This window comes from Talpa europaea (genome assembly GCF_964194135.1).
Source record: "Talpa europaea genome assembly, chromosome: 11".
Classification (NCBI taxonomy): Eukaryota; Metazoa; Chordata; class Mammalia; order Eulipotyphla; family Talpidae; genus Talpa; species Talpa europaea.
In genome coordinates, this window is record NC_140078.1 from 9,491,276 (window position 1) to 9,505,440 (window position 14,165).

The 14,165-nt window shown below is 55.1% G+C and overlaps 1 protein-coding gene across 1 annotated transcript in view; it reads left to right on the forward strand.

Moving 5' to 3' along the window:
- CDH22 (cadherin 22) overlaps nt 1–14,165 on the forward strand; it is a gene marked incomplete at both ends in the record, with an annotated part of 64,060 nt that overhangs the window by 41,277 nt on the left and 8,618 nt on the right. The window contains 3 exons of the mRNA XM_084246680.1: nt 2,350–2,486; nt 13,665–13,786; nt 13,898–14,015. Coding sequence (XP_084102806.1) covers nt 2,350–2,486; nt 13,665–13,786; nt 13,898–14,015 — 377 coding nt within the window. The remainder of the gene's footprint in view (nt 1–2,349; nt 2,487–13,664; nt 13,787–13,897; nt 14,016–14,165) is intronic.

Below are 14,165 nucleotides of genomic sequence, written 5' to 3' on the forward strand. Positions count from 1 at the left end.
CCACCCCACGGCCTTGGGAACAGCTGCCTCCACTTAGATGCCAGCCCGCCCCTTCGCCTCCTGGAGGGAACAAAAGAGACAATCTGGAAGGAGAAGGGAGAACGAGGAGAGAGATCTGAATAGAGTGGGCAGGAGAAGCAAGAAGGCGGTGGGCACCTTCCCACAAACGCTGCCTCACGCCCAGCCCTGACCCAGCGTCAGGAGGCCTAGGCTGCGTCTTTGCTCTGTCATCCCACCTATAAAAGCAGAAGGGGGTGTCCATGGCTCCTTCCAGCCGAGACGACACTCCTCCTTCAGATCCCAACGGGCCATGCTGGAGACAGGGGGCCTGGTCTCCTGCCGCGCAGCTTTGGATGATTCAACAAGCTAGAAAAACTGTGGGTATTGAGTCTCAAATCTAGATACAAATTCCAATTCTGTGACCTTCCCTGTGCAGCCCTTTGTGTAAATAAGAAACAGGCCTCCCTTTGAGAAGATACTCCCTGGTCTGGGATGCACGTTGGCAAACAGAACACTAGCTGGACTTCACCCCACTCCACCGCCATTCAGCCTCGTAATTTTGTGCCTTACATAACCCACACTTCCACACTTGGCAGCCCTATGCCCTAGGCGCTCTGAACTTCAGAGTCTTCATCTGCAAAACAGGGGTCACATCTGTCTCCAGGATGTCAGGCAGGGGCCTGTCATTTTCCTTATGCCCAGGGCGCAGCACAGAGAAGGCGCCCAGTGTTTAGGTATATAGGAATGAATGGATGGCTGGAGGAAAATCGCTCTGCAAACTGTTAAGTGCTGTGCTAAGGAGAGGAATTATCATCTTTCACCGAGGACCCCAGCTGGTCAGGGACCAGAAGGATGTGGGGTTAGCAGCTTGAAGGCAAGAAGGAGCATTAAACTGGGGACTTGTGGGACCAGCTGAAATGCCCACCACATCCCTGTGCATGGCCCTTGGCAGTGTGCCACACACCTTCACCTCCAGCACATCAGAAAATGGGTCAAGAAGGGCTGTCACCTGTGCCCAGACCTGAGCACCACCTCCACTAGCCCACACCAGTGTGAAGCCCATACCCACATCTCTTCTAGAAAGGCAACAAAGACCAAGGAGATCCAGTGACTTATCCAAGGGCAGTCGGGTAGATGGATCGATCGTGCAGCAGGATTCCAGGCCGGCTTTGGCAGCTCTCAGGTTCCCATTCCCCTCCGTGTCATTATCCCCATTCAGCGGATCAGGAAACTGAGTCCAGAGAGGTTAGACAACGCAACTAAGGCCCCCCTGAAGGGTCATCTCAGGATCCTGGGCCCCCAACAGGGCCTGTTTCTGGTGTCCTGCCTCCCTGGGCCACCGGTTCCCACTCTGGTTGGAGAGGGAAGGGCTTTTCCTCCTGCCCGGAGGGGTCCAGTGGTTGAGACTGAGCCCTGCTCCACCAAGCGCCTTTGTCTTGCTGTACAATGAGCCCTTGCTTGGCTTCTGAGGCCTCTGTGGCCACGCAGCCTGGCAATGCACCCCCAGCCCCCACCCGCATTATCAGCGTGGGGAAGCGGCGGCAGGAGCTGGCCTCTCTGGGCCGCAGCCGCCCGAGACATGTGTTGGACACAGGCCTTTCAGGCCTGAAACCGCTGCACAAAGGCCTGGGAAGAAGGCGGAACAAAGGGCTTTTTCACAAGGCAACTGAAAAGCTGCAGATTAGCTCGCTCGTGCTGCGCAGACAAGGAGGGGCCGGCAGCCATCCCCCCAGATCTCTTCGGCAAGACATTTGCTCAGCTGGGCCTGGGGCCGGCCTGCCCAGCCACCAGCCTCCAAAGCCAAACCTCTCCCTGCTGCTCAAAATTCCGCTTGGCTCCCCAGTGCACGCCAAATCCCTAAATCCTGCGCCCCGCTCTTGGAGTCCTGGCGCCTAACTCTCCCCACTTCCAGGTCCAGCCATCTTGCACCGTTTGGCATTCTCTGAATAGCTCTCACCCACAGGGTTCTCACTGCCCGGCCTTGACACCTTCTGTTCCACCTTCTCAGGCCCAATTCTGGGGCCACCTTTTATAGAAAGATAAGAATTGGATAACCAGAGAATGCTAACTCTGTTCCAAGCACGTTGCCTCCTTCCATCCCTTACAACTTTGAGGTACAAATTATCAGCCTCCCTCCCCAGTTGCCTGGTTGAGGAAACTGAGGCTCAGAATCTGAGAGCGGTTCATGTCACACAGCAGGGCCCAGTGTGGCTAAGAGGCAAGCTGGACCCCTGTCTACTCCTGTGTCTTGCTGTCAGGTGGTGCCTTTCATGGGTGGGGCAGGGGGCCAGGGCACAGTCTCCACCTGGTGCCAGGGCACCTTCAATCAGCCCTGCCCTACTCCCGCAGGTACGCCATCGACCGTGACTCTGATTTGGACCAGATCTTTGATATCGATGCAGACACAGGCGCCATCGTGACGGGCAAGGGGCTGGACCGCGAGACGGCCGGTTGGCACAACATCACGGTGCTGGCCATGGAGGCGGGTGAGCCGGGACGGGGCGGGGCTGATACATACCTGAGGGGCAAAGCTGGAGGCAGGGCCTCTGACAAAGCCCATGGGGGAGGGGCTACATGGTGTGGGCGGGGCAAAACATAAGACACTGTACAGTGTTGGGTGAGCCGCTGCAAAAACTGATGGGCAGGTGCAGGGCTCCGGGAAGGATCGCGAGCAGAAAGCGCAGAGCCAGTCTTGGGCTGGCTTTCTTCTCTCAGTATTTATCGAGCACTTGTTACACACCAGGCCTTCTTTTTAGAGATTGAAGATACAGCCCTCAAGACAGACAAGCTCCTGTCTTAATGGGGGAGGGCTAGACCATCAAGAGAGGTAGAGAAAGGTGCACATAGTATGTCGGGTGATGTTAAGCACTAATTTAAGAAAAAAACTGGGAAGGAAATGGTGGGGGACGAGGGTTGGGAGCAAGCAGGTGCTGGTTCTCTTGTGGGAAGGCACCTCCAAGGAGACATTTCAAGAGAGACTTCAATTCAGTGAGGGAGTCATGCTGAGCTCTGAGGGATGAGTGTTCCAAGGAGAGGAAACAGCCTGTGCAAAGGCCCTGAGGTGGTAGTTTGCCTGGCATGTTGGAGAAACAGCAAGGAGGCTTGTGTGTTTGGCAAGGGTAGAGGATCAGCCATTGTAGGGTCTTTGAACTTCAAATGAGATGGGAGCCCCGGGGCGGGCGGGCGTGGGGGGGTGGATTGAGCGGAGGAGGCACTGCCTGAGAGGATACTTCTGGCCGATGCATTGAGAATAGATGTTGTTTGGGGCCTGAGAGAGAGAGAGGGCTCAGCTAGGAGCTTAATGGGGTAGTGTCAGGAAGTCATGACAGAGGCCCTGGCAACGGAGGAGGTGCGATGAGGTGCTTGGTTTTGGGAGAAGGACCGTAGACAGAGCCAACAGGGCCAGCTGACAGGGTGATGCGCAGGTGGGAGTTGGAAAGGGACAACTTCCAAGTGCTTGACCTGCGTTCCACGAGACAGAGAGAGACAGAGAGAGAGAGAACTTGAGCAAGAGAGAGAGAGTGAGTGTGAGTGTGTGTGTGTGTGTGTGTGTGTTGGTGCAGCTGAGGAGGATGAGCTGGGGAGGAGGGCCCAGAGACATGAGGTCCAGGTAAAGGAGGCCTTGGAGGTAAGAAGCTGGGAGCAGGGGTTCATGGAGCGCCAGGAGAGGGGAGCGTGCGGGTCCAGGGCTATCTCGAACCTCAGTAACCACAGCCACACTGACACTGCCCAGCCTGCTTGCCCAGCCCCTACCCTGCCAGCTCAGGGTCTCTGGAGCCAGCAAAGCTCCAGCAAGGAACCAGGACAAGACTACTCAGTCTCGGAGCCTCCAGCGGTGGACATTCACACGGGCCTCCACCCCGCCCCGCCCTCCTGCCCTGCCTGCCCACCCACCGCCTTCTTCCGCCTCTCCCTGCTGGCGCCCTCCCACTTTGCAGACCCCGCCGGCCCATTCCGGCTGGCCGAGGAAGTCCCTAGGCTGAAGTTCCCTTGTCTCTTTCAACTTCAGTTTAAAAGAAAATACAAAGCTGGCTGAAACCTCAGTGCCTGCTGCTCAGGAGCCTTTGAATCCACTCCTCCACCACATGAAAGGGAGATAACAAAGGTGGCTGGAGAGGAAGTGGCGGCTGGACTCGGGGGAAGATCGCTCCCCCTTCTTGCCCCCCTGAACCTGTTCCCTGTGCAGCCAGGGGACTGGCCTAGCTGCTGGGCAGAGATGCCTCTGCCTCTGCCCACAATACATCTCCCCCACCAGCCTGTCACACCGCCTGACATCCCACTGCTAGCAAGGTCCTCTCTGGGTTAAGCATTGTGCTTCTACCCAGTGGGTCCCTTCTAGAAAGTCGCTAGAGCAGCATACAAAGTCTGTAACACTGCCACTTTACAGGCGAAAGAATGTGGGGGAGACTCTCCCCCACAAACATTGTATGGTGTTTCCTGATACATATTCTGGGCCAGATGCTTTCTAGAACATGCTTTTATTGAATCATGATCAGAAACGGTCAGCGCCCATTTTACTGAAGGAAAATCAAGGCTCGCAGAGTTAGAAGACTTGCCCAGTTCCCTCGACAGCATCACTGGGTGACTCGCCTCTCTTTTCTGCCCTCGCTGCTCTTTGAGGCTTACCCCACCCCACACGCCGATCCCCAGCAATGACTGGGAGTGTGCGGAAGAGATGAGCGTCTGAAGGAGGGCTGACTGCTGGGGTACACATTGCCTTTTCTGAGCTGCCATTCGCAACTCTGCCCAGCCCTCCCCCTGGATATTAATCACAGGGAAAATGAATGATTCCACTTCAGTGTGCTGGTGGGAGGGTTAATTGGGATAATGCATGGGAAGAACTTAGCCCAGTACTCAATAAGTGCTCAATGATTGGTATCTCTTGGTCTTGACACTGCACTTGACTGAAGCACTGTCTGTGCCAGGCAGGTTACAGTGCTGAAGTTACTGAATCTTCCCACCTGAAGGGTGACTTCCGCCACTGGGCCCAGTGTGTGGGCGAGGACATTGAGACTAGGAGAGGGACGTTCTTTTGTCCACAGCCCCAGCCCCAGCTTGTCTGACTCCAGATCCAGGCTTCTACCCTGATGTCCCTCGAGTCATATTTCCTTGATACCAGGCATGAAGCCAGGGGTGTCCCAAATAATCCACCCACTCCTGCTTCTTGACATCTTCATGAGATAAGGGCAAAGTTAGCACCCCCACTTTATAGATGAGGGAACAGGCTCTGGGAGGTACAGCGAAGGTCCCACAGAGCGAGCCCAGGCAGAGTCAGGGCTCAGAACCCGACCCCAGCGGCCAGCCGAAGCCCCAAGTGCAATGCCCATGGGTGCCCGCCGGCTGCCGCATCCATCTGGCTTCCCCAGAAACAGGGGACGCTCATGGGGTCACAGCAGTCCTGCCTGCTCTGGGTGTAACAAACATGAGGTGACAAGAATCAGAGGGGAAATATTTATACACAGCAGCGGAGCCTTGCGAGCACCTCGGAGAATGTAGCACTCAGCCAGGAGCCGCCGCCGCCTGTCATCCTGGATTACCTCAAAGACTCCCGAGCCACTTAGTATGCCGGCTCCCCTCTCCCCGAACTTCTGAGTCATCCATTCTGCCCATGCAGACGCTCCTTCCACTGACATTATCTTTAACGTTTTGTAATCATGAAATATTAATGACCAATATTGAATTTAAAGTACAATTTGTGTCTGAATCTTTCGGTGGAAAGGGCAGTTGTAAAGGGACAGTCTTCAAAGAGACGGGGGGACTTGGAAGCCAACACCGGGGTGAGGACACCAGCAGGCTGTGTCAGTATCCTCTTCCAGGGCTGTCACCCCTAAGCGGGTCTGGAGGGGTGCTAGCGAGCTGCCCAGCCAGCAAAGAGTTAACCACATTAGCTGGAAGCTTTGCATCTGGGTCACCCCAGGCCAAGTTGTCTCAGGGAACCCTGATTTTTCCTTGATATCACTGAGCACGCTGTGTGTTTGCATGCATTTGCGTGTTTAGTTCACGGCTGTCTTTCCCAGGAAACTGTAGCTGCCATGAAGGCAGGGGTTCCTCTGTATGTGCAGCCCTCACCCCATATCTAGTGCACAGCAGGCGTGTGTAAATATGTGCATAAGGGCTGGATAACTGGGCTTGGCGGGCTGGCATGGTAGAGAAGAACCGGATCAAGCCACATGCTTCCCGCCGGGGGAGTTGGGACGGGTCGCGCCTCCTCTGATTGTCTTAGTTTTCTCATCTATAAAATGGCACATACTGGATCTCTGTGAGGTAATAACGATTAATAATGGCCGCTTCCATTTATTTGAAGCTTACACTCTGCCAGCATCATGCCGAATGCTTTATATCATGCGACTGCTGTATACACACCATCCCCTATCAGGCATCGTCGTGGTGGGGAGGCGCAGTGCACGCTGCACACAGCTGGGGAGAGACTCTGAGGGGACAGGATGTTGGAGGTGATGGACTCGAGCCCCCAGCCCATTCCCTGCCTGGGGAGACTGAGCCCAAGGAAGGGAAGCAAGCTGCCCAAGTCTACAGGTGACTCCCAGCCCAGAGCTCCTTAGGAGGACACCAAAGGGGGACTGAGGAGGCTGGAGGAAGGAGCAGGGATGGGAGTGAGGGGCTGCCGTGGGGTGGGAGCTGCAGAGTGCTCAGAAGGACACCCCCACTCAGCCAGTGGTTCTGGGGGCCTCTTGTCACCCACTTACCTGATGGAGGCTGGGATCTGGTGGTAAACTGGTTGCTGGGCACTGGGACCCAATGGTAGTCGAGGCTTGGCTGATGATCTTGGGAGCACACGGGTGGGCAGGGAAGAGGCTTGTCAATAGTCAGTGACAGCATGGAGAGGAAGCAAAGGGGCCAGAGACACTTGGGAGGGTCAGGGCAGGACTTGTCTGCCCAGGGGGAGGAGCAGGAAATCTCTCCCAGAGAAGGGGACATCTGAGCTGGGTCTCAAAGGCTGAGGGAAGGGGTTTTGCGTGCCCCTGGCAGATGCACGCATAGACCTGAGCCCTGGAAGTCTCCTGCCCATCCTGAGAACAGAGAGAGTGGGTGTGGCCGAGATGGGGGTGGCAGAAGCACTGGAGGTGAAGTGAGCTGGCAGTGGGGCCTCGGATGTCCAGATGTCCAGTGAGGAGCCAGCCTTCTCCTGGAGGCCACAGGAAGCCAACGCAGCCTCCTTACATGGTCAGACATGCAGACCCCAACATTCAGTCAGGTCCTTGTGGGAGGTGGTCCAGCCTAGAGCTGGAGAATGGAGAGAGGCTCAGACTCAGCTGTGCTGGGGGTGCTGCCAGGGCAGGACGATGACGGCCCCCAGCAAGCGACAGGGGGCTGGGGAAGAGGCTCAGCACAGCCTGCATGGAAGGGGTGCTTGGGGGGGCAGTGAGTGCCTCATCACTCAGATGGTGTGCAAATCAGACCTGGACTCCACTAGGACTGGGTAACTCCGGAGACCCTGTGCCACCTAAGTACTTAACATCACAGAGATTCTGTGGTGCCCTGGAGACTTCTCTAGAACAGCCTGGAACATCAGAACCAGCTCAGCCCTAGGAAAGAAAACTTTCTCCCACACCCCTGACTCCCAGATCCCTACTTCAGTGAGAAGTCCGCCCCCACCTCTTGGAGAACCGAATGCCCCCCTACAAGGTCACAACCTCCAGTCTCCAGTGGAAGTCGAACAGACCATCCAAGTCCCTGAGAGAGAGAAGGGGGTAGCGCCAAAACCCCATTCCCACTGGAAGTGAGTGGGGACAGGGCAGGGAGTGTGGGTTGTCTACTCCTGACAGCCCTGCACACCCCCCAGCCCCCTCGCTGTCCTGCCTGCTTGTCTCGGCCCGCTAGTAATTGGGATGATAAATCTTCCTGCCCAGCTGGCCAGCTCTAATCAGAGCCTGGTGTTTGGATGCAATTTAATTCCCTTGGGAGGGGGGCGGGGCTGGGGGACAGCAGGGAAGAGGGTACGGCTCCGCTGCCCCCACCACTGTGAGCAGGAAGGAGGACCTTTGAGCTGCCTCCCTCTCCTGGTGCCCAGCCCCCCCACTCCTCCCCCTCCCGCTCTTGCACCCCCTCTCTTCTGGGCTCCTTTCTCAGTGGCAGTCAAGGAGAACTTGGGAGTCCAACTCCTTTTTTACTGATGAGAAAACCTTGGTCCAGAGAGGGAGGCAGGAGCAGGGGCCCACAGCTAGACTGCTCCTAGATGAAGAGGTGCTGGAGGGGGTGCAAACCCCACGAGGCTGTGGGCTCCCCCACAGTCAGGGATGCTGGAGGCCATGAAACCCACTCCTCTGACTAGCATGTTTAAGTACCTACTATGTGCCTCACACACGAGGCTGGGCTGCGGCAGTAAACCAAAAAAAGGGGGGTGCTCTTTGCTTCTGGGGAGTAGGCAGGGGAGGAGCAGGCTCAGGTGGCAGACACAGGGGGTGGGGAGAAATAAAGCAGGAAGGGAGTGCCTGGTGGGGTGGCAAGGGGCAAATTTAAATAAAGGTACCAGGGAGGTCTCTCTGAGAAGACGTCTGGGCAGAGACCTGAAGGAAGGAAAGGAGCAAACCTGGAACACAGCCAAAGGGAGAGGGTGAGGGATGATCTCATGGAGGAGAATGCGGGGAGGGGGTGCCTTGTGGGCAGCTACAACTTAGGCTTATCCTTTGATTACCCAGCACAGAGGGTAATTAAGGAAAGCTTCCTGGAGGAGGAAGGAACATTTGTAGGATTCTGGTAGCTAAAGACAGCAAGAAAGGCGTACCTTCTGTTGGTTAGAAATTCTGTTTGGAACCAGACCCAGATCTGAATCTTAGCCTCAATGATTATTCCTGATAAGGCCTTGGGCAGGTTTTTACCTCTCTGAGCTGGTTTCCTCATCAGCAAATGAGCAATACTGCTACTTACTACCTCCCACAATGGTGGACAGGATGAGGCAGCAGACCTGGCCCATGGCAGGTGCTCAACAAGTGCCCTTCTGGAAAGGAGCAATTTCCTAGGAGTGTCCTATCAGGGTCACCAGGCCAGTCCCCACCTCCTCTTCCCTTTGCACTGACCCCCAGTTTGGGGGGGTCAAGACCCAGTCCAAACCTCAAGACCCAGTTTGGACCAGATACCAAGTGAGTAACTGCCAGGGGCTGGGTCTTCCTTAGAAGGGATCCAAGTCTCATCTGCAGTCTCTCCTACCACCCCAGGGCCTTTGCACATGCTATACTCACTCCCTGGAGCACTCCTGCCCACCCTTTCCCTCTACCTGATTGCTTCCTAGTTGAATCTCAGCCTAAAGGCCTCTTACTCCAGGGAAAACATCCCTGCACCCCACCATGGTGGGACCCCCCTGAGCCTTGCTCTCATAGCTCCTGAGCCTTTTTTCCTCAAATATTTTCACAGTCTGGAGTAACATCTATCCCTTCTTAGATCAAGAAACCATGCTGATCTTGTTCATTGTTGTGCCCTTGATATAAAGGAAATGCTCAATCCGTAATTGTCAGCAAAACCCAGAAATCTCAGTTCAAAACTGCTCAGTCCAACCCCGTCTGTTACACAAAAGAGACTCTGCGGCCCCAGGGAAGCCAGAGGCCTGCCCACCTGCACAGCCATTCTCTTGCCCCAAATCTGTCTCCTCCCAGGGCACCCACTGAGCTGCCCGGCCTCCTCGGTCCTTGAGTCCCCAGGGCTCCACCTGCTACCCCCCCCCCCATGGACGGTGAGCCAGCTCAGGGAGGAAGCACCCGGCCGAAGCACTTTTAATTTTAATTTAGGAATCGGTTAAGGCTGTAGGCCGGCTCAGCTCCGGGCTGTCAATCAGCCTTCCTCAAGGCTGCATCAATTAGTTTAAAAATATTGAATGTAATTTTGCCTGACACAACATATTGCAGCTACTGCAAAATATAATTTATTTTAGAAGAAGAAATAATTAAACTAATTTGCATGTCAGTCAGCTGAACTGAGAAGCCAAGGGGGGGAGGGACCCATGGGGGACACGGCCCCTGGAGAGGGCACCTGTCGCTGGGCATCAGGGAGGTCAGCTCGGGCCTGGGTCGGAGCAGCAGGAGGAGGGCCGAAGCTTTGTGTGTAGACCAAGATAAGTCTTAGAATGAGGGGGCCTATGACCCAACCCCAGTTCTGCTGGTGACTTGCCTGTGACTTTGAGCAAGTCCTGCCCCTCAGTTAGCCTCAGTTTCCTCATCTACAAAATGGGTTTAATCTTATCTCCTTTATGGGTTGTTTTGAGCATCAACTGAGGTCATAGATAAGAAAGTTTGCTATAAAATGGAAAGGCCTGCACAGAGGTGCCAATTAATTAATTGATCGATTTCTTGTTTAATACCAGAAACATTTAAGGTGGTAAAATTAGGAATTATTATGATCAAGTGTTATAAATGATGCTAACTGTGACCAGGAGGGCTTTGGAGGAAGCCAATCAGATGTGAGACCTCAGGTTGGATGCGCCCCTCCGCCTGCCAGTCATCCAGGCCTGTGGCTACACCTTAGATTCCTTTGGTGCCCCTAAGGTGCAGCCCGCCCAAGACCCACTGGCCTGTGCCCAGGGCACTGGATGCTGACTTAGGGCTGGCCCACTCCCTGGGGGTTTCAAGACAGCCCCCAACTCAGGGGCCCCTGGGATCAGATCTGCTGGCGGTAACTTTGGTGATGCGCAGACACACCTCTCTAGTGCTGACGCTGCTGCCCCCAGTCCCCGCCCTCACCCCCCACCCCGCCCCCACCTGAGATGGCCTACTCCTGCCAAAGCACTTCCCAGGCCCATGACGTTTAGCAGACAAGGTAGGGCAGCAACGAAATTGGAATGATGTGAGATGGGGGTATGTCGACTCCCAGATTGGGATAAACATTTCGAAATATCTCTGTGTAAGCCGCTAAACTCACACAACGTTCTGTGTCCATCATATTTCACTAAAGCTCCAGGTGGGGTTTGGGAGGGAGGGAGGGAAGTTGCGGTGGGCCGGCAAAATGCAAAGGAATGGGGCAATAGTGGGGGTCTCAGATCCGTGCACCCAGTGCTCAGCAGGAGCTGTCCTGCCGGGTGGGAAACACCCAGCCCACAGTCCAGCCCACAGCGCCCTGGCCTTCCCTCCAGCCCCTGCACGCGCCCCTGCAGGGGAGGGTGCTCAGGAAGGGCACCCAGACCCTGCCTGCCCACCCCCCTCCCTCTGCTTCAGCGGGAAGAGAGGTGCCTGCTCCTGGCGGCAGGCCTCCCTCTCTCCTCCCCCCGAAAGCACCCACCATCTGTCTGTTTAAGTTCTCAGGCAACATGCTCTTAAAAATAACGGCTCACCCGGCATTCCCAGTCACGACTCCCATCGCTCGCCCCCGGAAAAGCCCCCTGTAATCGCTGAAGCGGCAGATCTGGGTGAGCTGAGATGATAAGGTGCCCCTGGCTATGGGGCGGTCCAGAGAGGGGTAGGGGTCGGAGTTAATTAAGGACTCACCTTCTCCCTCCTTTCCCTGATCCCTTAGGAGGTGGCCGCACCTGCCTCCCAATCTCCATGTCTTCCTTTATCTGCTCGCCAGCAGCTGCAGTCAGCATTCAGTGGGTCCCTGAGATCAGAGGAGGAGGCAGCCGACCAGTCCTACCCCCCGAAAAACTCAAAGGGTTCCTGGCTGCCTGGAAGCTTCTGGGATGCTCTGCAGGTAGCTCCCCACCAGCATGGTCCCGGGAGACCCAGCCTCTGCTGGGAAGGAGGGCGATTCCCCTCCCAAGGGATATCCTTGAGGGCTCTGCAAGTGGGGCAGGTCAGTCATGGCTAAGGTAGCTGAGAGTGGGGCACCAGTGAATGCTAGGAGGTGGGGGCTAGAATGGGCCAACATTTGGGATGCTTCTTAGAAAGGATAGGCCAGAAAGAGGTACCCCAACATCCCGGAGTCACACAACATCATTGCTGAGAGGACCCTTCAAGATGTCTGTTAATTTATTTATTTCTTAAGATTTATTTATTTATACAAGCACTGGGTACAGTCAGAAGCGCGGGAGGGTGAGAGGATTCACCAGCGCCAGAGCGGGGAGCAGAACAGGCAGACTGACGAAACACACTGCTGAGGGGAGCAGCGGGAGGCAGGAGAGGTCTGTTCCGCCATGTGGGACCCTCGCCGGCGGCCAGGGATCGAACCAGCACTTCAGAGGCTGCAGGCAGCTTCGCAGCCCAGCACTCAACTGCTGTGCCAGGGGAGGCCCAAGATGTCTGCTTATTTAATAGCACTTGCTATGTGTTTTCCACAGTTTGAAGTGCCTTATAGATATTAACCAATCTGTCCTCTTAACCAATCTGCTACTAGTAGCCCCATGTTACAGGTGAGAAAACTGAGGCCTCTGAAGAGAGGTCAACAGATCTGGCATAGACTACACAGCTACTGAGTAGCAGAGTTGAGGCCAGAACCACTTGGTTCTGGAGGCCTTGCTCTTCATCACTATGCTCTGTTCATTTTTCAGATATGGAAACTGGTATCAGAGTGAGAAAAGTCTTACCCAAGGTCAAACACAAGTCAAGGACAGAGCCAAGCCTGGAATTCAAGCTTCTGTCCATCTGAATCTTTCCAGGCTCCATTCCTTCAGTCAACAAATGTATTGGAACCTACTTTGCCTTATCCCACAATGCTGGGGACCTTCCCTATCCCACAATGCTGGGGACCCCAGGGATAAGTAAGGCAGATACCTGACCTCAGAAACATCACAATTAGGAGAGTGGGGACCTCATAGTTTTGCTGAGAACCCTGGTCCTGACCTACCTCTGGTGGATTGTCCTGCCCTCCTAGCATCGGGTCTCAAAAAAACACAGGCTTTGGCGTTCAGTCGCCAGCTGACCAATTTAAACGTTTCCATGTTTTAGTTTCTCTGCTGCAGTATGGGATATAAATTGTACCAAACCACAGGATTTCTGCAAGCATACTTGAAATAATGCATGTGGATGCCCCAGGCTCAATCTCTGCACTCTGTGGTGATGCAATATTGATGAGAATGTTGTTGGGGATGTGATGGGGCTAAGGGTGACTATGGGGGGTGGTAATGGTAGTAACGGTGGGGCTGGTCATGGTAGTTGTGGTAGAAATAGTGGTATCGGTGATGGTAACAGTGATTGCCTTAGAGTTTGTGGCAATGGTAGTAGAGATGATGGAGGTGATCCCAGTGGACAGGGTGGTGGAGGTGGCAGTAATTCTGGCCCAGGAGAAGGTGGTTATGTCGCTGGAGGTTATGTTGGTGATGGTGACACCGCTGATGTTAAGGGTGGTAATGGCTGAATGGTGGAAGTGGTGTGAGTAATGATGGTGTCGGTGAAGGCAGTTATGGTGGAGATGGTGGTGGCATTGGTGATGGCAATGGACTGGCACTGGGGATTATGGCAGTCGAGGTTCTGGTGGTGATGCCAATGGTGTAATGCCGATGCCAATGGTGTAATACCAGTGCCAATGGTGGTGATGGCAATAGTGACAGTAACAGAGACAGTTACAGTGACAATCCGATGGTGGTAGTGATAGCAATGGTGGTGAGGATGGTTATGGTGAAGATGACCCACTCATGCCAGGCATCCTCTGTCCTGGTCTTAGTATCAGTTTCATGAACCCACAGATCTCTCAGTATGACCCCCCTGAGTGATCTTATCCTGGCAGCAGATCTTATCCTAGATCTCACCCTTGATAGCCCTCACCCGACTCCTGTGCTCCTGTTACAGACAATCATGCCCAGCTCTCCCGGGCCTCCCTAAGGATCCGAATCCTGGATGTGAATGACAATCCCCCGGAGCTGGCTACCCCCTACGAGGCAGCTGTATGTGAGGATGCCAAGCCAGGCCAGGTACCACTGAGGGGCTGGGGGCTGGGGTGGCAGCCAGGACTGGCCAGGGGCACCCTCCACCTAGGCCCAGAGGGGGTCAGCCTCACCATCAGCTCCCTGCTCACCCTTCAGCTCATCCAGACCATCAGCGTGGTGGACAGAGACGAGCCCCAAGGCGGGCACCGCTTCTATTTCCGCCTGGTGCCTGAAGCTCCCAGCAACCCTCATTTCTCTCTACTTGACATCCAAGGTGAGCTTCTTCTGAACCCCAAATCCTAGGATGCATGGAGGGAGGGGCCTAGCCTCCCTTGCTCCCTTCCCATATTATGGATGAGAGACTGAGGTACACAGAGAGCCAGGGTTAGATCCGAGATCAAACATTCTGGGCCAAGCTGGAGCT